Here is a 24,917-nt window from a genome sequence, read left to right as displayed (position 1 = left end):
CAACATGGTGAAACCCATCTCTACTAAAATAAAGAAAAAAAAAAATCAGCCAGTTGTGGTGGCGGGTGCCTGTAATCCCAGCTACTCAGGAAGCTGAGACAGGAGAATCACTTGAACCCAGGAGGCGGAGGTTGCAGTGAGCCGAGATTGCTCCCACAGCACTCCAGCCTGGGTGACAAAGTAAGATTCCATCTCAAAAAAAAAAAGATGGAGGAGAGAATTTGTTCTGAGGGAGGAACCATGGCTTCTTCCTGGCAAATAGCAAATGCTCAGTAATGACTTGTTGAACAAGTGAACAAAGGGATGAATGTTCTGGGGTACATATGCCCCAAAGTGTGGGGATTGCTCTGCTTTCTCCATTTGTGCATTGATACACTTGATAACTAACATTCATTGAGCACCTACTCTATGGACTCGGCCCTTGTAATTCATGTTCCCATGTAATTCTGACAACCCCATGAGGTCAGTATTTTTTTTTTTTTTTTGAGACGGAGTCTCACTCTTCGCACAGGCTGGAGTGCAGTGGCTTGATCTTGGCTCACTGCAAGCTCCGCCTTCTGGGTTCACACCATTCTCCTGCCTCAGCCTCCCGAGTAGCTGGGACCACAGGCGCGCACCACCACGCCCAGCTAATTTTTTGTATTTTTAGTAGAGACGGGATTTCACCATGTTAGCCAGGATGGTCTTGATCTCCTGACCTCATGATCCGCCCGCCTCGGCCTCCCAAAGTGCTGGGACTACAGGCGTGAGCCACCGTGCCCGGCTGATGTCAGTATTGTCGTCACAGAGTTTACGGATGAGGAGACTCAGGCTCAGAGAGATGATGTTACTTGCCTAAAGATGTAGTTAGTGGCCGGGCCTGGTGGCTCACGCCTGTAATCCCAGCACTTTGGGAGGCTAAGGCGGGTGGACCATGAAGTCAGGAAATTGAAACCATCCTGGCTAATAAGGTGAAACCCCATCTCTACTAAAAACACAAAAAATTAGTCTGGTGTGGTGGCGGGCACCTATAGTCCCAGCTACCCAGGAGGCTGAGACAGGAGAATCGCTTGAACCCAGGAGGCGGAGGTTGCAGTGAGCCGAAATGGCGCCACTGCACTCCAGCCTGGGCGACAGAGTGAGACTCTGCCTCAAAAAAAAAAAAAAAAAAAAAATCAGAAAGCAAAAACAGCAGCAAAAACAGATGTAGTCAGTAAGTGGCTGAGTCAGATCTGAAGCCAGAGGCTGCCTGCCTTGAAGCTCATGTGCGAGGACACATTCCGTAAACCTCAGAGCCACATGTACTATGGTGATGATGATGACAAGGACAAGGACTTGCCCTTTGTGTGCCTGAGCCCTGCCTCCCTTGGACCTGTCCCCTGCTGGACTCCAGTTCATGAATGGGGCATGTGGACTCAGCCAGTGAATGGTGACCTCTTGCCTCCCCTCCCCAGAACCAGGCCGAGGCACATTATAAAGGCCACAAACACGCCAGAAAACTCAAGGCTGTCGAGGCTGCCAAGAGCAAGCAGAGGCCACACACCCAGGCCCAGGATGGGGCTGTAGTGTCCCCAATCCCAACGCTGGCCAGTGGAGCCCCTGGAGAGCAACAGAGTAAAGGTCAGTCCTGAGCTCTTCTCTTTCCCAAATCTCCACTCCAAATCTGGTTTCTGACAAGGGGTTGAGAGATTTCTGCTGCTTCTTTTTGCTTGTGTTGGAGTATTCCATACAGACAGGCAAAGGTACACAAGTGTACCACTCCATGAATTTTCCTAAGCTGAACACGTACCCAGATCAGGAAACACGTTACCAGCACCTCAGAAGCTTGTCTTGCACCTCTTCCCGGTCATTACCCTGAAGTATTCATTTCCAAGGGCTGCCTCCACAAATGACTACATTTGTGAAGTTAGGCATGGTGGCTCACACCTTGTGATGGTTAACACTTTGGGAGGCTGAGGCGGGAGGATTGCTTGAAGCCTGGAGTTTGAGACCAGTCTGGGTAACACGGTGTGACCCTGTCTCTACAAAAAAATTTATTTGCCAGACATGATGATACACACCTGTAGTCCCAGCTGCTCAAGAGTCTGAAGCAGGAGGATCTGCTTAAGCCCAGGAGGTCGAGGCTGCAGTGAACTATGGTCATGCCACTGCACTCTAGCCTGGGTGACAGAGCAAAACCTTGTCTCTAACCTCCCCCGTCCACCCAAAAAAAAAAAGAGACTCCAATCTGGGTGGCTGGAAACAACAGAAATGTATTTTCCCACAGCTCGGAGGCCAGAAGTCTGAAATCAAGGCTTTGACAGGGTTGGTTCCTTCTTGGGGGCTCAGAGGAGAAAGTGTCCCATGCTTCTCTTCTGGCCTTTGGTGGTTGCGGGCATTCCTTGGCACTCCTTGGCTTATAGACGCATCACTCCAATCTCCTCCTCCATCTCCACATTCTCCCTTGTGTGTCTCTGTGTCTCCACAAGCTCTTCTTATAAGGGTACCAGTCACTAGATTAGTCCCACCCAAACCCAGCATGACCTCATCTTCAGTAATTTTATCTGCAAAGACCCTGTTTCCAAATAAGGTCACATTCTGAGGTTCCAGATAGACATGAATTTTGGGGGAGACACTATTCAACCGACTGCAGCCCCTCTAATGGTAAATACGATCCTGACTTCTCAGCATACATCAGTTTTACCTGTTTTTGGTGAATCATAGAGTATGTAGGGTTTTTTGTATCTGTTTTGTTTTGTGTTTTTTTTGTTTTTTGAGAGAGAGTCTCGCTCTGTCTCCCAGGCTAGAGCACAGTGGTGCAATCTTGGCTCACTGCAACCTCTGCTTCCCAGGTTCAAGCCATTCTCCTGCCTCAGCCTCCCAAGTAGCTGGGACTACAGGCACCCGCTACCACGTCCAGCTAATTTTTTAAATTTCTAGTAGAGACAGGGTTTCACCATATTGGCCAGGCTGGTCTCTAACTCCTGACATTGTGATCCACCTGCCTTGGCCTCCCAAAGTGCTGGGATTACAGGTGTGAGCCACCCCACCCGGCCTGTATCTGGGTTTTATTCATCTCTCACAAACATTCATTAACATTCATTGTATCTGTAAGATTCATCCATGTTTTTGTGTGTAGCTGTAGTTTGTTCTTTTTCATTGCTGTGTAGTACTCCATTGCAGATCATACCACTACTTTTTTTTTAATTTGAATTTTTAAAAACTTTTTTTTTTTTTTTTTTGAGACAGGGTCTGGCTCTGTCACCCAGGCTAGAGTGCAGTGGTGTGATCTAGGCTCATCCACCTCCCTGGCTCTCAAGTGATCCTCCTCCCTCAGCCTCCCAAGTAGCCAGAACTATAGGCATGTGCCACCATGCCTGGCTAATTTTTGTATTTTTAGTAGAGACGGTGTTTCACTGTGTTGCCCAGGCTGATCTTGAACACCTGGACTCAAGTCATCTGCCCACTTTGGCCTCCCAAAGTGCTGGGATTACAGGTGTGAGCCACTGCATCTGGCCCCTACCACTTTTTTTGTTTTGTTTTGTTTGTTTTATTTTTTTTGAGATGGAGTTTCACTCTGTCGCCTAGGCTGGAGTGCAGTGGCGTGATCTTGGCTCACTGCAACCTCTGCCTTCCGGGTTCAAGTGATTCTCCTGCCTCAGCCTTCCGAGTAGCTGGGACTACAGGCATGTGCCACCACGTCTGGCTAATTCTATATTTTTAGTAGAGATAGGGTTTCACCATGTTGGCCAGGCCAGTCTCGAACTCCTGACCTTAGATGATCCACCTGCCTCGGCCTCCCAAAGTGCTGGGATTACAGATATCAGCCACCATATCCAGCCCGTACCACTATTTTTTAAAAATCTGCTCTCCTGTTGGTGGACATGTGGGTAGTTTCAGTTTTATGATATTATGAATAGTGTTCTCTGAACATTCTAGTACATCTTTTTTGGTGATCTCTGCCTATTTAAGTTAGTAAATAAGAATATGAGGGCTGTGAGGGCTTTCTGAGACCACTGTGTCCAACTTAGTGATTTCTGATGGGGAAACTGAGGCCCAAGTCTGCCCAGTGAGTTGGTAGAAAAGTGGGGCCTGGAATTCAGTGCTGGTCATCCACCAGAGGCCCTCCAGGTCACCTCCATGGTCAGAGCTGAAGATCGTGGTCTCCAGCGTCATATTGGGCCTCACACTCTGCCCCCATGCCTTCCATCTCCGCAGCAGTTCCTGCAGTCCCACCTCTTGGGTCTCCACTCCAGCCACCACCAACTCCGGACCCTACATCCAGGGAGCCAGCCCACGAAGAGCTCTTGGATGCTGCCTCCTCCTTGTCCTCTTCTTCCTCCTGCCCACCTTGCTCCCCAGAGCCTGGGAGAGAGGCACCGGGGCCTGAGCCGGCGGCAGCTGCCGTGGGAAGCAGCGTGCGTGGGGAAGGCAGGAGTGAGAAGGGGCACCTCTACTGCCCCACGTGTAAGGTGACAGTGAACTCGGCCTCCCAGCTTCAGGCTCACAACACAGGTCAGTGGTCCCCAGGAGCTGGAGCCTGGGGAAAGGGTGGGGCAGAAGCTGAGCCTCACCAGATGAGGGTAGGCTTGAGTTCCTGCGTGCTTCGCTCAAGGGTTGGGTGGCAGAGGCGTTGTGATCGCGTATTATTGAGCAGGTGTTTCTGGGTCCTCCCATTACTCCTTGGGGAGGAGAATTGGGAACAGAAGTCTGAGGCAGCAAGAACTGAGGGTCGCTAAATCTCTGAAGGGTCACTCCACAGGAGACAGGAGACACCTCCCTCTCTCCTTAGATCACACCTAGAAGGAAGGGACTGAGATCAAAGCAAAGGGGAAGCCAGCCATTTGTAGTGCAGGGAGGCCTTCCATTGGAGGGGCTGGCATGAAAGGACAGAAGCTGGGAGGGGAAACCACGTGTGGCTGGAGGGCGATGTGCGCATAGAGCTGCCGTGAGGCTTACAGGGAGAGCCAAACTGCGTGAGTGTGGAGGGGTCTCTGCAGCCCCTGCAACCCCTTCCTGCTGCCGAGAGACTGCCTTCTTCCCTCTCCAGGAGCCAAGCACCGGTGGATGACAGAGGGTCAGCGAGGGGCTCCCCGGAGGAGCCGGGGCCGCCCGGTGTCCAGGGGAGGCGCTGGACACAAGGCCAAGAGAGTGACAGGGGGCCGGGGTGGCCGGCAGGGGCCCAGCCCTGCTTTCCACTGTGCTCTCTGTCAGCTCCAGGTCAATTCAGAGACCCAACTCAAGCAGGTGGGAGAAGTGAGGCTGGGACTGGGGTTGGAGCCAGGGGAGGGGGTGAGGGGCAGGGCAGGAGAGGGAAGGATCCTGAAGAGGGCAGGCAGGGCAGAGCAGAGCGGGCTGGAGGAGCGAGGCCAGCAGGCCAACTGAGGGCAAAGGCCAAGACTCACCTTCCCTTCCCAGAGCCTACCCCAGGGTGAGGACCCAGTCTGTGTGCTTTGGATGTGCGAGCTGTGGGTAGAGGAAGGGGGAGAGAGTCGAGGATGATGGTCTTGGGGTCCTTGGGCTTTGTCATCTTGTTCCCAGTCTGTCTGTCTGTCTCCATTAGCACATGAGCAGCAGGAGGCACAAAGACCGCCTGGCCGGGAAGCCCCCCAAGCCCTCCAGCCAGCACAGCAAGCTGCAGAAGCACGCAGCGCTGGCTGTGAGTATCCTCAAGGTATCTGTCTCCAGGCAACAGAGCTGCGACTGGGTCAGGAGGGGAGAGGGTGGGCTGGGAGGGCCAGATGGGGGATGTGGTGGGGCAGGAAAGAGACCACCCTGCACTGAGGCTGCTGGGCAGTGAGAGAGCTGGGGCTGGGAACTGGGATCTGCCCAGAGGAATTTCCGGGGAGGTGGGCTGGAGTAGTCATCTTAGGGGCAAGAGCGAGGGGTGGGCGTGCCATCTCCTAGAGACCATCTCTATCCCGTAAATCCTCCTCCCTTCTCCCATCCTGAGACTTTCCTCCCTCTGGACAGGAAGACAGGTGGCGGAGAAAGCCCTTCGGAATGAATGTTTGGGGGTGGGAAGGGAGGAGGATTTAGGTTTGGAACTCTAAAAGGCACATTTTCCCTGCAGCAAAAAGCTTGAGGATGGGCCCCAGGGAGGGGGTGCGGTTTTCTGGGGTGGAGACTGTGTCCATTCCTTTCTTTTCTGTGTAGTCTAAACTGGCCTTGCAGAAGCAACTCACCAAGACGCTGGCAGCCCGCTTCCTGCCCAGCCCGCTCCCCACCGCAGCCACTGCCATCTGTGCCCTGCCAGGGCCCCTGGCCCTCCGCCCTGCCCCTACAGCAGCCACTACCCTCTTCCCAGCTCCGATCCTGGGCCCAGCTCTGTTTCGTACCCCAGCAGGAGCTGTCCGCCCTGCCACAGGACCTATCGTCCTTGCCCCTTATTAGCCCTCATGGGGAGGCCAGAGCTGATTTCCCAATAGCCACTCCTTGTCTCCTACTGTCCCGAGACACCTTGGGTTCCTACATGCCGCAGAGACTGTGAACAGCTTCAGGGGTCCTGCCCAATCCAGAAAGAATTGGGCTAGTTTTAAGGGCAGCTCCCTTCCAAGGACTGTCCCCACCCTCCTTTCCCAGGCCTTCCAGGGTTAGTCCTAGGCTTCCCTGCATTTCCCACCCTGACAGACCCCAAAGATCTATGCAAAATCTCAGCCCCAGCCACGTGGTGCTCTCACTTTCCTCCACCCAAGACCTACACCAGGCCCCACATGGCCAGCCTCCAGGAATCTTAGCTTCTACAAGCCATCCTCTCCTAGCCGGGGAGCAACTCTCTGACCTCCAGTCCTAGCTCTGGGGCTTCACTGGAGATAGAGATGGGGTCTTTAGCTGGAGCAGGCTCAAGGCTATCAGGACAAGGTGACCATGGGAGTGTGACAGAGGACCACGGAGGAGAAAGGGGGACCCAGAAGTCCTTCGATCAGCAGTGCTAAGGTGGGGCAGAGCCAAGGAAGTGGTGGGGCTGGTTCTGAAAGCTTTTGGGGGCTTCATCTGCTCTGAAGGGGTGGGACTGAGAGAAGGTGATGTTCTGGTTGGGCCCAGGGTTTTGTTTGTTTTAATCTTAGTCTTCTGGGCATTCATGGGCCCAGACATTTTTTCTTTTTCCAGAGTTGCATTCTGTTGCCCAGGTTAGAGTGCAGTGGTACGATCTTGGCTCACTGCAGCCTCTGCCTCCCTGGTTCAAGTGATACTTGCCGATGAGCCCAGTCTTAATATTGAGGGGGTAACTCATCCCTCAGCAGCTCTTATTAGCCTTCCTCTGACTTCCTGAACCCCAGCTCTTGGAGGGCGGGTGTGGGTCTCCCTCAGACTATGGACTCAGCTAATACCGAATACCCCCAGGGCTCCCAAAGGAAGAGCTTTCCCTTCTCTCAACCAGCCCCTGCCACTGTGAAGCTGAGTATTGGGAGGCAGTCTCACACGCACTTACAAGACCCATTTCATGCTGTCAACATCAGTGTCACAAGCTCCCTCCCACTGCAGCACTGCCCCCTCTGCACCCCACAATATGGGACCTTGCCAGTATCCCCCTGTATCTTTTTTTTTTTTTTTTTAAGACATTTCCAATGGGAGAACCAGAAAAAGGCGGGAGGGGAGGGAAACTTTTTGATAACAATTGTGGTTTTATTGTGTCCAATGAATGCATCAATAAATGAACTTGAAGCCCAAGCCTGTGTGTGTCCTAATTCCACTCGCCCAGCCCTGGGCACCTGCCCCACTCACCTCTGGCTTTGAGAAGGGGCGTGTGTCGGTGGTTGCCTGGCTGCAGTGTCTCACCTAGGCTAGGTGTGCACCTTAGAAGCACAAAGCGGGCACAGGAAGTAGTGGGTAATAAGCTCACTTTGCAGGCCACTGGGTACGTGCCCACCCTCCTGAGCCCCGAAAGAGGACCTGTCTGCTCCTGAGAGGCTGCTACGTGTTTGCCTTGTTCTGTTCAGGCATCTGAGGTAAGAAGGAGGGGCCAGAGGAGCACCTTGTCCAGCCTTCACCATGGCAGCGGGCATATAAATATAAATACAGGTAACTTATAAATAGAAGTCCAGCTCTGAGCTGAAAACCACAGGCAGGATGAAGAGCAGCCTCCAAGGGCGAGGCTGGAGGGCTGGGCACGGAGCGGCCACTCTGGCGACTGACAGCAGGTAGTGCACTCCTGCCCCCTGGTGGCTGGAGGGAGCGGCAGATCCCAGCCTTCAGGGCTGGTCGGCATAGCACCTTGAAGAGGGAGAAGCCATTGGCTTTACAAAATCAGAGAACTGGAAAGGATCTAGGAGATCATCTGAGCAACTCTGGTCATCTTACAGATAAGAAACTAACACCCAGAGAGGGGAAAGTTCTTGCTGGGTCACAAAGTGGGGTGGCAACTCATAGACCAGTTATTCTATTCCACCTCAGCCAATGAGGCCCATCTGCTCCCTGAGCAGGAAGAAGAAGTTAAACTATTGGTGGGGGTGGGGAATTTTTTTTTTTTCTTGAGATGGAGTCTTGCTCTGTTGACCAGGCTGGAGTGCAGTGGCGCGATCTCAGCTCACTGCAGCCTCCACCTTCTGAGTTCAAGCCATTTTCCTGCCATAGCCTCCCAGAGTAGCTGGGATTACAGGCATGTGCCACCATGCCCGGTTAACTTTTATATTTTTGGCAGAGATGGGGTTTCACAATGTTGGCCAGGCTGGTCGTGAACTCCTGACCACAAGTGATCCACCGGCCTTGGCCTCCCAAAGTGCTGGGATTACAGGCGTGAGTCACTGAGCCCAGCCAGGGGTGGGGGATTTAAAACAGAAAACTACACTCCCAGGAGGCTAGCTTCTTCCAGCCAAGAAAAGGACAGGAGAAAGGTCAGGGTGAGGGATGAGGAGACGCCTAACACCAGTATAGGAGCATATGTGCGTGCATGCACACACAGGCACAACTAAACGCATACACACAATACTTGGACACCCTTTTTCTGGCATCCAGGCTGGTGCCATAAGTGTGTGTGTGTCACTGATGGGAAGCCCAGAGGGTGGGACCCCTAACTATAATAGGAACCAGACCCGAGAAGGGACACTGCTGCGTGGTGACTCTGCTTCCTGTTTGGGGCAGCTGGAAGGGACGGTGACCCACTGCCCCAGGAGACAGTGGAGCAGAGCCTATAAAAGCTGGGGTGGGGAGTAGGCTGTGAGGGCTGAGGAAGGGGATGTCAACTAAGAGTATTTGCACTTCCTGGAGGTGAGAGGGAGCAAAGTGGCTGGGGCCTGGCCTACTGGGGAGCTCTGTGGCTGAGCGGGAAAGGCAGCTTTCCCTCTACTTTGCCCTCAACCCATCTACCAGACCCCCAGATGCTGAAATGGGGCTAGGATTATAAAGGAGGAACGGCAGCTCTTCAGCCATCCAAGGAGCCACTGCCCTTGTTCTTCCGGCTGAGGGGGAAGGCAGACTTGCTCTGGGGTTGCGTCATCTTGCTGGCCAGGTAGATGAAGGGCTCCAGGAGGGAGCGCCGGTCCGCCACTGACACCTCCCACAGCTTTACCTTCTCTGACTTGGCCCAATGCTGAGCCACATCTGGGTCTACACGCCGCTGCTCCTGTAAGTCACACTTGTTGCCAAGGACCACGATGGTGACCTAGGGAAGAGGAACGCAGCATAGGCCTGTGAATGTACCATAAACCCAGGAATGGACATGGGGGCTGGCAACCACCTAGGAGTTCTATGAGAGGAAAGCTAAATGCATTCATTGTGGGAAAGGAGATGGTTGCTTTTTCTTCTCTTTCCTCTGTTCAAATTCTGGCCTCCATCTAGCCCTCCTTTTAGTTCTATCACCAGCCCTGCATTGCCCATACATGCTCATTACTAGCAGTCAGTTTCTGGCTCAACAACTCACGAGGAAGCACTCCCAGAACTCTGCAGCTTAGAGGGGGATTCTGGAGAACAGAAGGGCCTTCATGGCCAGATGCAGTGGCTCATGCCTGTAATCCCAACACTTTGAGAGAATGAGGCAGGTGGACTGCTTGAGTCCAGGAGTTTGAGAACAGCCTGAGCAACATGAGAAAACCCCATCTCTAGTAAAAATACAAAACTGAGCCAGGCGTGGTGGCGTGCACCTGTAGTCCTAGCTACTCATGGGGCTGAGGCAGGAGGACCACCCAAGCCTTGGGAGGTTGAGGCTGCAGTGAGCTGTGATCATGCCACTGCACTGGGTGAGCTGTGATCATGCCAGCCTGGGTGGCAGAGTGAGACCCTGTCTCAAAAAAAAAAAAAAAAAAAAGAAGGGCTTTCATAGCTAAAAGCACAGAACTGTCAGAAGAACAACTAGTGGGGGCTTCATACATAAAGTCAGGTCAGGGACCCCTTAAGCCACAAAGAGGCCTCTTTGGTTGAGCAGACTCAACATGCAGCCACCCCACTTCTAGCTCCTAACTCACCTTGGAGTGAAGAATGGAGCCATGCCAGGCTTCCCAAACCAGCCCACTGCCCAAACTCTCTGATCACTGAGGCTCCCACCAGAAGCCTATGCCACACACCTCCTTCTTGTCCTTGGATTTGTCAATCTCCTTCTTGAGCAGCTCCACACGCTGAAAAGACTCTCTGCTATCTGTGCTGTAGACCAGGACGTAGCCATCAGTGCAAGAGAAGCAGTGTCGGGGTAGTTCGGCCCCATCTCGGAGCCCCCGGGTGTCGTAGAAACGCACCTGCTCTCGCACCCCTCGGTCTGTCTCAATGGAGCCCACGTAGATGTCTTCCTGCGTCTCGATCATCTCTGAACCTGGTATAAAATGAGAAAACTGTCTGAAGTGGAGAGGGAGATGGGAAATGTGAGTTATGAGAACAGCTTAAGGCTGACCAGATGGGGAGAAAGGAATGTGGGGGGCTGAGGAGGCCAGAGAATTGACAGCCTGGCAGGACTGAAATGATTTGGGTTTAGGGGAACTAACATTAATTTCTTTTTTTTTTTTGAGACGGACTTTTGCTCTTGTTGCCCAGGCTGGAGTGCAATGGTGCGATCTCAGCTCACCGCAACCTACACCTCCCGGGTTCAAGTGATTCTCCTCTCTCAGCCTCCTGAATAGCTGGGATTACAGGCATGCGCCACCACGCCCGGCTGATTTTGTATTTTTAAGTAGAGACGGGGTTTCTCCAAGTTGTTCAGGCTGGTCTTGAACTCCCGACCTGAGGTGATCCGCCCACCTCAGCCTCCCAAAGTGCTGGGATTACGGGTGTGATCCACCACGCCCAGCCAATGGACATTAATTTTATGCTAATTCCATGCTAAGCACAAGTGTGATATGACAGCTTCTCCTTCCTATCTTGGACACAGGGCTTTCTCCCTCCGATTTTGTTCAGTGTTGTAGAGTTGATTTGTTACAATGTAAGTTTTATTCTTCCAGGGCAAAAACCACCAGGAGCAGCTTTTAGCCTGTGTGTGTTGTGATCAAGCCTATTCCTTATTCTTCAACTTCTCCCACTGTTCCTCCCCCTCCAATAATACTCACCCACCACGTGGTTCCCATACAGAAGCTGCTCCAGGATTGAAGTTTTGCCCACAGATGCCTGGCCACACACGACCACCTTGCAGCTCTTCCCCATGCTTAGTTTTCAACCTTGAAGAACAGAAGCACGCTGGGTGAGGTGAGGAAAGAAAGCATCAACACAGAGGGCAGTTACTAGCAGATGTTTTCTGGTGGACAAAAACAAAACCCAAAAAAATAGAAGGCAGAACTTCCATAACTGAGAGCCCAAGTTCTAAACTGAATGTATAGTTCCAGGGTTTCAGCACCATCCCAATGCTAGTCAGAGGAAACCGATGTCTCTATGTTCACTACTGGACGGTGAGCTGTTATTTTATTCGTCTTTGTTATCCCCAGTTCCTAGCCAGTACCTGTCCCAGGGCAGGTGCTTGGAAATGCTGCCATAAAGGGAGAGGAGAGTCACTGGCCACTGGCCAGGTTCCCTTCTGTGCACAAGATGTAGAGACGACCAATTAGTGAAGGGAACTCAGCCCAGCTTCCTCTCTTTAATCATGACCCCATGGCGAATTAAGCAGGAATAGTATTTTGTGTGGCTGTCTGAAGCCATCTGCTCCCTGGGGGGACTGAGCAAATAAAAAGGATAATCTGGGGCAGGGCACGGTGGCTCACGCCAGCACTTCGGGAGGCTGAGGTGGGCGGATCACAAAGTCAGGAGTTCGAGACCAGACTGGCCAACATAGTGAAACCTCGTCTCTACTAAAAATACAAAAAATTAGCCAGGCGTGGTGGCGGGTGCCTGTAATCCCAGCTACTTGAGAGGCTGAGGCAGGAGAATCGCTTGAACCCGGGAGCCGGAGGTTGCAGTGAGCCAAGATTGTGCCACTGCACTTCAACCCGGGCAACAGAGCGAGACTCCGTCTCAAAAAAAAAAAAAAAAAAAAAAGACAATCTGCTTTCCTGTACGACTCATCTGGACAACAATCAATTCCCTCTAAACGCCAGTCAAGTATATGGCTAAAATGAACATAAGAGAGAAAGAGTGAAGAAACCTAAGGAAAAAAAGGCTTCAGAAAGGAGATACTTTTTGCTGCCCTTGGGCTGACAGACACAAAAGAGAAAGCTCATAGAAACCCTAAGAGGTCCCAGACAGGTATCTCCCCGAAGGCAAACTTCCAAACACAAGCCACCCCCCTCCCCCAAGAGCTCCAGACAAAGATCCCCCCACAGAGAGCAGAGATAGATCACTCCCAAAGACGGTCCCAAACAGAAACCTCTCCAGGGGAAGCTCCTGACACAGACCCCCTCTCCATATACTGAGACCTACAATAAAAGACACAATAAGAGTGGGCCAGAGGGGCCTCCGCCACAGATTTTCCCACGGGGGAGCCCCCAAATGAATGAGAGGCAGAGACCAGCCACCTAAAGCGGCCCGGGGGCGGAGGCCGATCCTAGCGCCGGACGAGCCTCGCCTCCCAGCTCCGTACCTCCCGGGGCCCCCGCAGCACCAAGCCAGGCCCTCGGAGCGCGCGGGGACCAGGGGAGGGGCAGCGCCGCCGCACAGGATTGTCTTCCTCCCGGGTCGGTGTAGGCACTGCCGGGCCCCGCCCCCGCCGCCTGCCCTCTCCCCAGCTTCCGTCAGAAAAGACGAATTCCGGCAGCGGAGAACGGGTGCGGACCGCGCAGCTCCCCCAGAGGTCGGCGGGGGAATGACGGCCACGACCTGGCCTGGGTGTGTGCAAGGTTCTAGACTCCCTGGACGCGGGCCGCTGGTTGTCCTGGTGTCTCTGAGGCCCAAATGTTCTCCCTCTAAAGGCGATCAGGGTACAGTAACTCTTCGTTTACTCAATCATTCATCCGTCGAATGTTTTCTGAGCATCTTCTCTGTCTGTGCCATGTGCAGGGCCATATACTGAGAGAAAGTGGACGAGTTAGATACGGTGGCTGCCCATCAGAACTCACGGTCTAGAGAAGCTAGATGTCTAACAATTACTGAGGTGCTGTGGGGCACAGCAAAATAGCATTTAACTTTGAGTCAGCAGACACTGAAGAGCTTGGGGGAAAGGGTGTCCTAGGGTAGAGGAAACATGGCTACAAGTCATGGCATTTTCTGGAACTATGAGAACTTGGGTTCAATATTGGTGGTAGAAAGGACCTAAATACTGGTACTCAAATTAAATCATTAAAAAAAAATAAAAGAAACAGATAATCAAAGGCTTTGTGTGGTAGGCCAAAGAGATCAAACTGACGGCAATGGAAAGCCATTGCCAATGAAGTGACATGATCAGTCCCTGAGGAAGGTCACTCTGGCAGAAGAGGCAAGACTGGACAGAGATGAAATTAGGGACCGATTAGGAGACTATTGCTGTATTCCAAGTTTTTTTTGTTTTTTTGTTTTTTTTTTCTGTTGCTTTGTTGTTGCCGTTTTTTGTTTTTAGGGACAGGGTCTTACTCTTTTCTCCATGCTGGAGTACACTGGTGTGCTCATAGCTCACTGTAGCCTCTAACTCCTGTGCTCAAGTGATCCTCCTGCCTCAGCCTCCCAAGTAGCTGGGACTACAGATGCATGCCACCATGCCCAGCCTATTCCAAGATTTAAAAATATGATGAGCGCCTGAATCGGGATGGAAAAACGGAGATGGATTTGGGAAATATTTGGTAAGAGAATCAACAAAACTGAGCAACAAATTGGAAGCCAAGAGTGAGGATGGTTTAATCCATTTAACAAGATATGGAATTTAGGAAAGATAATTACATCCAGCATTTGTTTTTTCTGTTGTTGAGGTGTAGGTAGACAATGAAAAGTTAAATTTAAATATGGTAAGCTTTGGGGATTTGTGAAACATACAAGAGATATCCAGTAGATAGTTGGATATGCAGCTGTGGAAGCTGAAGAAAGGTCTAGGTTGGAGATATGTAGAGTTGAGAGTCATCAACAGATGGAAGTAAAGCTGTGGGAATAAATGAGTTGCCTTAGAACATAAAGTGGGAAGATGGTGAGACAGGTTGGCTAGCATTAGACTGGACTATGAGCCACTGACAGGCAGGGCAGGTGGTCTGTAAGTCTTGTGCCCTCACAACCTAGCACAAAGTAGGCGTTTTGGAAAGGGCTATTGAGTGATTGGCTCAACGAATGACCCCTGCTTTCCAACCTAGTAAGCTTGTCCTATCCCTCCCTACTCAGTGGTCGCTGTGGTTTCAGTTCCCTCCACACTGGGATAGGCAGGGTAGGAGCATTGGCACATGCTGTTTTCCTGGAAGAAACAGGTAAATCCTTTTAAAAATTCCTTTGCCCTCTTCTCATTTCAGCTACTCTTAGCTTTACATTGTAAAGCTACTCCTAATACTCCTCCAATTTAACCCCAGAAAGCTCCAATTCAATTCAGCTCCACAAATAGTGGCTTGGGTGAGGGAATAACAAGACAATTAAACTGTGCCCTTGTCCCCTGTGAGTTCTCAATCCAGACCGCATTCGGCAAGACAAGCGTGATGAGTAGAGAGTTTATATAAGAGGTAGGAGTAATGGGGACACAAGAGCAGGGACCTCACCCAGCGAGCTTCCTTATAAACTCCAGGGCAGGGTCTGGGGCGCCATGTGTCAGCTTTCCTAGGCTTAATGCTGAGATGGCACTCCCAGGCGGCTGACATGAAAGCAGCCTCGTAAAAGGGTCAGCGTCATTAGGGTGATGAACCAGTTGGTGTTTGGAGATCCGGAGTGGATGAAAGGCGCAGGGTGAAGACGCCCTGCGTTACCCTGGCTTGATTGGGTAGGGCTTCCAGAGAACGATGAAAGCTGGGGGAACTGGGCTCAAAGTGGCTCTTGCCTTTCCCGGGAAGAAGCTGTGAACACACTCCAAGGTCGGAAAGGTAGCAGTGGGGACTCTTTCCCTACAGTCTTGGGTCACCTGGTCCCCACCCAACCCAGACGCCACGGAGCCTTTAAGGAAGACTCTCTAGGATTGGAAGTTGCTATGGCAACGAGGCTCTTGGAATACTGAAACCAATCAAGCCCTAGAGAGGCTACCACCCGTACACCTCCCTTCCCATCCACGGGTAAAGTGGCGCCGCCTACGCACAGGCACAGTCCCTGGGCTCCCGCCCCGGCGCGGAGACCACCCTGGACATCCGGGGGCGGGAGGCCGCTCTGGCCCCAAGCGGAGCCTCTCTCTGGTAGACAAGCCCGAGGGAGCCCTTCTGGGCGCGGCGCCGCTGAGCTGCTCTATGCTCCAACCGGAAGTGCTCTTCACCGCCGGCCTCCCACCCAGCTCTCTGGTCCCGGCGGTAAGATGGCGGCTGCCGCGGAGTGCGATGTGGTAATGGCGGCGACCGAGCCAGAGCTGCTCGACGACGAAGAGGCGAAGAGGTAACCGGGTAGCAGGGTAGTAGAGGAGGCAAGCTGCAGCTCCGTGGCTCAGGGAAACCCGTTCCTGCCATGATGCAGCCCCCAGCTGTTGAGGCGATGCCCCGCCCTACGCAAACACCCCCCCCAATCTGAGATCAAGGCCGGATGGACCCCCTGAAGGGGCGCTCTTGGGGGTCGGCCTTCCTCTCCCGCTTCCGCCTGGCGAAGGAGCTGAGGCATGGCCTTCTTCTCCAGCTGAGAGGACGATCGTCCTTATAGGAGAGCCCGAGTCTCGGAGGGCAATTTCGGAGGTCTGGTGCGAGGGGGGGAGCGGCGCGGCGTCGATGACGACTTCCTTACATCGCCCCTGACCCCCTCCTTTTCTTGTTAACTTCTGTGCATTGTTGCCTGTCTGCACTTTCCATCTCTAAAACCTTTGCTCTCCTCACCCCGTTTTCCCTTTCGATCACTAGTCTGGGTTCGAGGTGATTGTGTGTCTCCATAATTGACCTGGTTGCCCCCGGTTATCCCAGAAGTCAAAGATGATAGAGAAAAAGGGAAGAGCGAGGGGCTTATCTCGTGTTCTCTGTGTCAGACTCCTCTTCCCCTATCCTTCCTGGGTGATCTTTATCCTTCCCAGCACTGTTCTTTCTTAAGTTAAGCACCAAGGAAGAGGGCAACTGCTTGGGCGCTGTTGGCACTCCGAAGCAGCCGCAGTGGTTCGAGACTGCCAGTCGGACTAGCCAAGGGAGCTGCTGAGTGAGTGGTTTTCGAGAACGCTCTAGATTCTGGCAACAGTTAGGCCAGATTATTGGAAATGGGGTTGGGACAGAGTTGTGGGTAGTCATACGTGTTCTAATACTAAAGCAGAATTGACAAGAAGGTTCTAGAAGTTTGGAGCCCTTTCCTTATCAGCTGCAGGTTAATCTGACCCTTTTGTTCAAGATGTCTACAGTGCCCTCAGTCTCATTCCCACATACTTTATATTTTCATACCAAGCCCGTTATGTCTTCAGGCTGGGTAATTTGAGGTGGTGATGTAGAATTAGTTCATGAGATCTGAAATCAGGATTCTGAGATTTTTACTATCTGATGAGTTAGAAATATAAGAACGGAGGCCATGAATAGTTATCAAGCTTGAAGGTTGTTACCACAGCCAGTGTCTCAAGTTCCTGATCCGTTGGGAGCTGGGGGGCCTGACAAAGTGTAATAGGTCCCTGGGATATCAGAGAAGCCAGGACACCAGAGTCCAGTCTCTGTTCTTAATTTTGAGCTTGCATGTTGTTCCTGCTTCTTTCTAGATATTTAAAGTTAAGCATCATCAACCCTTATACATCATTAAAGAGCTGCAATGGGAAACAAAATTTCTCCCAGTGCAGACAGAGCTTAATTGTAGAGAGTTACTTGGATTTGGAAAGAGTTCAGTGTTCCTTTATATTATAAATAGGGATTTGGCCATAGGTAATTTATTTATTTATTTATTTTTAATTTTTTGAGACGGAGTCTCGCTCTGTTGCCCAGGCTGGAGTGTGGTGGCATGATCTCAGCTCACTGCAAGCTCCGCCTCCTGGGTTCACACCATTCTCCTGCCTCAGCCTCCCCAGTAGCTGGGACTACAGGCGCCCACCATGCCCGGCTAATTTTTTTTTTTAATTTGTTTTTATTTATTTTTATTTTTAGTAGAGACGAGGTTTCACCGTGTTAGCCAGGATGGTCTCCATCTCCTGACCTCGTGATCCTCCTGCCTCGGCCTCCCAAAATGCTGGGATTACAGGCGTGAGCCACCGCACCAGGCTGGCCATAGGTAATTTTAAAAATTCATCCTACTCATTGTCAATCTCTGATGTAGAGTGTCCCTATTTTGGACTTCATTTCAAAACCTCCTATCTAAAGCAAATACATTTCTTCAATCACAGCCTTAGAGGATATTCTATCATAAAATTGGAGTAAATGAACCTGAAGACGCATAATAAAATAGGTTATGCTGTAATGTGACCACATCACACAAAACATGGTATTTTATAGCAGTACAACAAAATAAGGTAAACTACCTTATTACTTAAGTAGCCTGTAATCCCAGCACTTTGGGAGGCCGAGGCAGGTGGGTCAGCTGGGGTCAGGCATTTGAGACCAGCGTGGCCAACATGGCAGAACCCTGTCTCTATTAAAAATACAGAAATTAGCTGGGCGTGGTGGCACGCACATGTAATCCCAGTTACACAGGAGGCTGAGGCAGGAGAATTGCTTGAACTCAGGAGGTGGAGGTTGCAGTGAACTGAGATCATGCCATTGCACTCCAGCCTGGGTGACAGAGTGAGATTCCATCTCAAGAAAAAAAGTCGTTGATTGCAGAATGCAAATTATTTTATCTGTCACTAAGAAAATATAACTATAAATTAAACATGACAACGTGCATTATCCCTGTAGTTCAAATAGTGAGAGAAAAAAATTAATTGAAAAAGGAAAAAGGCTGGGCGTGGTGGCTCATTCCTGTAATCCCAGCACTTTGGGAGGCCAAGGCAGGTGGATCACCTGAGGTCAGGAGTTCGAAACCAGCGTGACTAATACAGTGAAACCCTGTCTCTACTAAAAATACAAAAAGTAGCCGGGCGTGGTGACGCACACCTGTAATCCCAGCTAGTCGGGAGGCTGAGGTGGGAGAATTGATTGAACCTAGGAGGTAGAGGTTGTGGTGAGGGGAGATCATGTCATTGCACTCCAGCCTTGGCAACAAGAGCAAAACTCCATCTCAAAAAAAAAAACTTAAAAAAAGAAAAAAATGCATTCTTATCAGACTTTTATGTTTCTCATATATAGCACTCTCTTCGACAGAATTAAACATGTTTATTATATACCACTTTTGTGCACAAGTCAAAAGGAAAATAAGGCTGGGCGCGGTGGCTCACGCCTATAATCTCAGCATTTTTGGAGGTTGAGGTGGGCGGATCATGAGGTCTGGAGTTCAAGACCAGCCTGGCCGACATGGCGAAACCCCATCTCTACTAAAAATACAAAAAATAGCTGGGCGTGGTGGTGGGCGCCTGTAATCCCAGCTAATCGGGAGACTGAGGCAGGAGAGTCTCTTGAACCCGCCGGGAGGCGGAGGTTGCAGTGAGCCAAGGTCACACCACTGCACTCCAGCCTGGGCCACGTGGCGAGACTCTTATCTCAAAAAAAAAAAAAAAAAAAGTTAAATAAACAAAAAAATTAGTTTAACTTTTTGCCATATCAGACATCCTTAGAAGAATAAACATTGGCCAGGCGTGGTGGCTCACGCCTGTAATCCCAGCACTTTGGGAGGCCGAAGCAGGCTGATCACCTGAGGTCGGGAGTTCGAGACCAGCCTGACCAACATGGAGAAACCCCATCTCTACTAGAAATAGAAAAAAAAAAAAATAGCCACACGTGGTGGCACATGCCTGTAGCCCCAGCTACTCGGAGGCTGAGGCAGGAGAATCACTTGAGCCCGGTAGGCGGAAGTTGTGGTGAGCCGAGATCACTCCATTCTCTCCAGCCTGGGCAACAAGAGCGAAACTGTCTCAAAAAAAAAAAATAAATAAACATTAGGCTCTGTTAGTATGAAAAAACCTTGTTTATGTATGATTTTTCCAGTGCTGAAAATGGGATGGAGATTTAGAAGCTTTTGGAGGGAGGTGGTTTTATGTTTTTCATGTTTCCTGGATTCCTCTTGTGTGGCCATAGCAGAGGGCAGTGATAGAGGCATCCCTTACAAATGCCCTTTTACTGTCTGGCTGTCTGGCTTGGTTAGAGTTCTTTGGCCAAGTTCCTGCCTCTATTGTTATGGTCCCACTACCAGTTCATTTAGAGATACAAGTGTTAATGGGTCTCGGGTTGTTTTTGTGAGGTCCAGCAAGGAGTCCTTCCTTCCTTACGTCTTGGCTTAAGACATGTCCTGCTGCTGCTAAGTTGTCACAGTCCCACGGTGGGGGGGGGGGGGCAAAATGAGAGGTGCTTTTAAGACATTGGACTTCACGATTGCAGCATTTTAAATGGCTACATGTTTTATTTCCTTAGCTTTAGTGTTTCTAGAGAGAAAAGAGATAGATTTCAATTTTTTTGCATGTCACTCTGACAAAGTTCTGTTTCCCTTATTTTAGCCAAGAAGCTAAAATAAGGCTAGGCTTAGTGGCTCACGCCTGTAATCCTAGCACTTTATGAGGTCAAGATGAGAGGATTGCTTGAGTAGTTTGAGACCAGCCTGGGCAACATAGTGAGACTTAGTCGCTACAGAAACATTTAAGGTTGGGTGCGGTGGCTCACGCCTGTAATTCCAGCACTTTGGGAGGCTGAGGCCAGTGGATTGCTTGAGGCCAGGAGTTCGAGACCAACCTGGGCAACATAGTGAAACCCCCCCCATCTCTGTAAAAAAAATACAAAAATTAGCAGGGTGTGATGGTGCATACCTGTAGGCCCTGCTACTTGGGAGGCTGAGGTGAAAGTATCACCTGAGATGGGGGAGGTCGAGGCTGTGGTGAGTTGTGATCACACCACTGCACTCCATCCTGGGTGACAGAGTGAAACCCTGTCTCAAAAAAAAAAAAAAAAAAAAAAGGGTTGGGGCTAAAATAAAAGATGTATTAGTTGGCACTCCAAAAGAGATCAGGATTCTGTGCATGAAGATTATTTCTCTTTGCTCACCAAAACAGGCAAAGCTCTTTATGAGCCAGACGGTTAAACTTCAGATGTTTCACATTTCAACTAACTTAAGCTTTATGTTTTCCTGTGAAGTTGCTGACTGCTTTACCTAATATGGGAATACCTGTCTTGAGTTAAGTATCTCTCATTATTATCTCCTGGGCTGGGAAACAGCTTGATCTCTATAGGGAGTCTTTCTTATGGTAAACTTGAGGGATTTCAAATTGTTTTTCTTTCTTTCTTCTTTTTTTTTTTTGACGGAGTCTTGCTCTGTTGCCAGGCTGGAGTGCAGTGGTGTGATCTCAGCTCACTGCAACCTCCGCCTCCCAGGTTCAAGCGATTCTCCTGCCTCAGCCTCCTGACTAGCTAGGACTATAGGCACATGCTACCATGCCCAGCTAATTTTTATATTTTTAGTAGAGACGGAGTTTCACTGTGTTGGCCAGGATGTTCTCGATCTCTTAACCTCATGATCCACCTGCCTTGGCTTCCCAAAGTGCTGGGATTACAGGCGTGAGCCACTGCACCCGACCTCAAATTGTTTTTCTTTTTTTTTTTTTTTTTTTTTTTTGAGACTGAGTCTGGCTCTGTCGCCCAGGCTGGAGTGCGGTGGCCGGATCTCAGCTCACTGCAAGCTCCGCCTCCCGGGTTCACGCCATTCTCCTGCCTCAGCCTCCCGAGTAGCTGGGACCACAGGCGCCCGCCACTTCGCCCGGCTAGTTTTTTTGTATTTTTTAGTAGAGACGGGGTTTCGCCGTGTTAGCCAGGATGGTCTCGATCTCCTGACCTCGTGATCCGCCCGTCTCGGCCTCCCAAAGTGCTGGGATTACAGGCTTGAGCCACCGCGCCCGGCCCAAATTGTTTTTCAAAGAGAAAACACTTATGTGTCTCAACATATACCTAATGTGACTGGACAACAAGATCTAAAAGAATCAAGGGATCCATAGACTTAAGAGTCAGGACATCCTTACCTGATTCCTTGAGCTGATAAGCTTAACTTCTCTGTATGTTTTCCTGATGGGCACAAATAAGAGCAATTATTAGGCGCTTACTACCTAGGTATTGTAAACTCTTTGCTGTTAGGATTTTGCCTTTTATTTCTTTATTCACATTGTTAATGGGGACAACTGAACTCTGAAGTCATGTCCCTGGTTTGCTGTAGTTGCTGTTTGTTTGCTGCAGCTTTGCATGGTGTTTTTAAGTTTGTGGCCTTACTTAACTGAAGAGCTTGTGGGCATGCCTCCCCTGCTTTCTTCCTTACCCGGTTTTAAATTCTTAGGAATGTGTCCTTCTAATCTTCCTCTTGAAGTTTCAGAGCAAGCACCTAGACATTTCAGTAAGCCTCCAAACTGAGTGGGAATTTATCTTTGACCTGGATCCCAAATCAGTGAGAAACGTTTTTTTCCTTTTGCTATGCACTAAGTGTAGTCAGACATGAAGAAATGGGAGATGGGAGGAGAAATGGGTCATGGTTAAGAAAGAGATAAACCTAGGAATACAGAATTCTCAATACCGGCAAATTAATTGAACTCTGATACTAACAAGTTGCAAAGTAGATAATCATAATTGGAGCAAAGGTAGAGTACAGAGAAAGGTTCTCTCTCACTGCTTTATTTCAGATCCACATATTAATTAGTGCCAGAGAAACAAGAATTTTGAGAAAATATAGGGCCAAGTGAGTGGCAGTTGCCTTAGAGTCCAGTCCACTCCCAACAACCAGAACTCTGATTGGCTGAAAGCCCAGCCTTATTGTACATTCCAGCCAATCAGGGATTAGTTTAGTCTTTGAAGTTTATATTTTAAAGGTTTTGAAAAGCTGAGTACTGGGCACTTGAGTTTTCCTTCTTCAGGACTGTAGAAGATTGGAGAACAGTGGTCAGCAGTTGCCTAGTTGCCTTGTGGTCTGATGCAGAGTCCCACTGAGACCCATTTCTCCCTTACTGCACTAGTCTTTGGTCCCCTTTCTCCAGCGCTGAGTGATGTGGAAGTTACTTAGAGGTCGTTCCAGGTATTCTTTTAAACTTTCAGAAGTAAGAACAAAATTCAAGGTGCAGTTATCCCAACAACTTTTATTGGAGTGACACTGTTTTTTCTTCTCCCGTTCGGATCAAAATGGCAATTCCTATGTTTTACCCTCACCATTGGTAAGAATATGAGTGGTAGAGGCTTTTGAGAATGGTAATAGGAGGAATATATGACTCTCAGGTCTTATTCTGAGACCTGAAATTCTATTGGCATGTGACTTACAATTTGTGTGGGGAGGCGAGATTGTCAGATAAGCAGTGTTAACCATCTCTCCTGATTCTAATATTACTTTTGGAGAGAGTATGAGGGGCAAGCAGGACCCTCTCTTGTTTTTGGAGTTTCTGTCCTGAGAGTTCTTCCTTGGACAGTTTGCCCTGAGACAGTTAACCACCTGTTGAACTAAGGAACCAAGACAACTTTGAGAAGTAAAATACTAGTTGACAATCCAGGCTCCTCCCCACCCTAGTTCCCATCTCCACCCCACCCCACTCCACCCAAAAAGATTCATGAAGCAGCCTTTATATATATTTTTTATATATATATATATTTTTTTGAGACAGAGTTTCACTCTTGTTGCCCAGGCTGGAGTGCAGTGGCGCAATCTCGGCTCCCTGTAGCCTCCGCCTTCAAGGTTCAAGCAATTCTCCTGAGTCAGCTTCCCGAGTAGCTGGGATTACAGGCATGCGCCACCACAGCCGGCTAATTTTGTTTTTTGTTTTTTTTGTAGAGACGGGGTTTCTCCATGTTGGTCAGTCTGGTCTCGAACTCCCAACCTCAGATGATCCGCCTGCCTTGGCCTCCCAAAGTGCTGAGATTACAGGCGTGAGCCACTGCAGCACCCGGCCTAGGAAGTAGCTCGCTCCTTCCTTCCTTCCTTCCTTCCTTCCTTCTTTCCTTCCTTCCTTCCTTCCTTCCTTCCTCACTCCCTCCCTTTCTTCCTTCCCTTTCTTTTTTTTTTTTTTGTTTTTTTGTGATGGAGTCTCGCTCTGTTGCCGAGGCTGGAGTGTGCAATGGCACGATCTCGGCTCACTGTAATCTCCGCCTCCTGGGTTCAAGTGATCCTCTTGCCTCAGCTTCCTGAGTAACTGGGACTACAGTTGCATGCCACCACGCCCAGCTAATTTTTTGTGTTTTTAGTAGAGACGGGTTTCACCATGTTGGCCAGGATGGTCTTGATCTCATGACCTCAGGATCTGCCTGCCTCGGCCTCCCAAATTGCTGGGATTACAGGCCAGAGCCACCGTGCCAAGCCAAAGCAGCCTTTTCCTTAATTGTAGTTCCTCAGTTTTAAATTTTTGATGGGTGCTGGTGTTCCTATAGTGGGAGATGTCACAGAATAGGGAACCAAGGGATGGAAAATGGTGGGTTTGGGGATATGTTGTGAAAGCAAGCCTCTGGCTAATGCTGAAAAGCCAGTGACTTGTATCCTCAGAATGGTTTCAGAGAAGCATGTTTCTCAGAGGTAGCTTCATTATTGGGTCTCCTCTCCCCAGGGATAAGTGAAGGTTAGGTAGATGTAATAGATGGTGACACCTCTCATTTAAGGATCTAAAATAAATTTAAAACACTGTTGAGACAAACATTTCCAAGTGAATATCTTTCTACTTGCAGTGATGGGATTTCTGTAGGGCTTGAATTGGTTGCTTGCGTTTTCTTCCTTACTGAATACGGCGTAGCCAGCTGCACAGCCAGGCACAGCTTGCTGCCTGGTGTCTGTCCCTGCCTGAACAGTAGGGAGTGCTGCTGCTTTGTGTAGACAGTCTGCGACTCCTCTGGTGCATTTTGAGTCCCCTCTGACTCTGTTAAGGCTTCCGCTTGAATGTCCACCCAGAGGACAATTTGAACTGGTGTTTTAAGGAATTTTATTCATCTTTTACCTTCTCTCTTTTTTAGCGGGGATGTAGAGGGTTGTTCCCGTTGTGCTTTAAAGTGAAAACTATCTATTCTTTAGGAAATTGGGTAAAGAAAGCTGAGTAGCAGATAGCTTTGCTAAAAAGTAGCAGTTGGATAGCGCTCACCTTCTGTTTTTTTCTGAATGAAGCACCTAGCATAAGTACCTTGCAATATTTGTAGAATTATTCCAAGTCATGTATCTGTGGCCAGGCGCGATGGCTCACGCCTTTAATCCCAACACTTTGGAAGGCTGAGATGGGCGGATCACTTGAGGTCAGGAGTTTGAAGACCAACGTGGCCAACATGGCAAGACCTCATCTCTACTAAAAAATACAAAAATTAGCCAGGCATGGTGGTGGGGCCCTGTAATCCCAGCTACTCAGGAGGCTGAGGCAGGAGAATCCCTTGAGCCTGGGAGGCCGAGGTTGCAGTGAACCGAGATCACACCATGGCACTTCAGCCTAGGTGACAAGAGTGAGAGTGAGAGTCTATCTCAAAAAATGTATATCTATGTATATATCTATACCTGTGACTTCCGCTTATCTATGTGAAATTTATATTGACATTTCACTCCTAGAATAGTTGAATTTTTTTTTTTTTTTT

General features: G+C 49.8%; 3 protein-coding genes across 11 annotated transcripts in view; 2 read left to right on the top strand and 1 right to left on the bottom strand.

Annotated features, from left to right (window-relative positions):
- The window catches only part of ZNF385C (zinc finger protein 385C), a 35,991-nt gene extending 28,665 nt beyond the window's left edge, over positions 1 to 7,326 (top strand). The window contains exons 4-8 of the mRNA XM_025361580.1: positions 1,434 to 1,599; positions 4,177 to 4,473; positions 5,009 to 5,205; positions 5,522 to 5,632; positions 6,115 to 7,326. Of these exons, the coding sequence (XP_025217365.1) occupies positions 1,434 to 1,599; positions 4,177 to 4,473; positions 5,009 to 5,205; positions 5,522 to 5,632; positions 6,115 to 6,351 (1,008 nt within the window). The 3' untranslated portion in view covers positions 6,352 to 7,326. The remainder of the gene's footprint in view (positions 1 to 1,433; positions 1,600 to 4,176; positions 4,474 to 5,008; positions 5,206 to 5,521; positions 5,633 to 6,114) is intronic.
- Positions 7,327 to 7,563: 237 nt separating this feature from the next.
- NKIRAS2 (NFKB inhibitor interacting Ras like 2) lies at positions 7,564 to 16,082 on the bottom strand. 7 transcript variants are annotated; one of them, XM_025361591.1, is made up of 5 exons: positions 12,887 to 13,021; positions 11,427 to 11,534; positions 10,626 to 10,699; positions 10,458 to 10,528; positions 7,564 to 9,559 (listed from the first exon to the last, which is right to left on the bottom strand). In XM_025361591.1, the coding sequence occupies exons 2-5, from the start codon at positions 11,518 to 11,520 to the stop codon at positions 9,505 to 9,507; spliced, it is 294 nt and encodes a 97-aa protein (XP_025217376.1). In that variant the 5' UTR covers positions 11,521 to 11,534; positions 12,887 to 13,021; the 3' UTR covers positions 7,564 to 9,504. The 7 variants fall into 7 exon arrangements, with proteins under 7 accessions (XP_025217376.1, XP_025217374.1, XP_025217372.1 ...); XM_025361589.1 differs by having other exon boundaries at positions 7,564 to 9,377; positions 9,497 to 9,559; positions 10,458 to 10,699; positions 11,427 to 11,553; positions 12,887 to 13,018; XM_025361587.1 differs by lacking the exon at positions 12,887 to 13,021 and adding an exon at positions 15,476 to 16,082 and having other exon boundaries at positions 10,458 to 10,699.
- Positions 15,406 to 24,917, top strand: part of DNAJC7 (DnaJ heat shock protein family (Hsp40) member C7) — a 42,949-nt gene continuing 33,437 nt past the window's right edge. Inside the window, exon 1 of one of the 3 annotated variants that reach the window (XM_025361579.1) lies at positions 15,406 to 15,762. Coding sequence is in view for 2 of the 3 variants with exons in the window: in XM_025361578.1 (XP_025217363.1) it covers positions 15,686 to 15,762 (77 nt within the window). In the remaining variant the exon portion in view is untranslated. The remainder of the gene's footprint in view (positions 15,763 to 24,917) is intronic. The other 2 variants (XM_025361578.1, XM_025361577.1) reach the window with 2 other exon arrangements.

The sequence above is a fragment of the Theropithecus gelada genome, chromosome 16 (assembly GCF_003255815.1).
Source record: "Theropithecus gelada isolate Dixy chromosome 16, Tgel_1.0, whole genome shotgun sequence".
NCBI classification, from domain to species: Eukaryota; Metazoa; Chordata; class Mammalia; order Primates; family Cercopithecidae; genus Theropithecus; species Theropithecus gelada.
The sequence above is the reverse complement of the archived record's forward strand: the minus strand, read 5'-3'. Positions and strand labels throughout refer to the sequence as shown.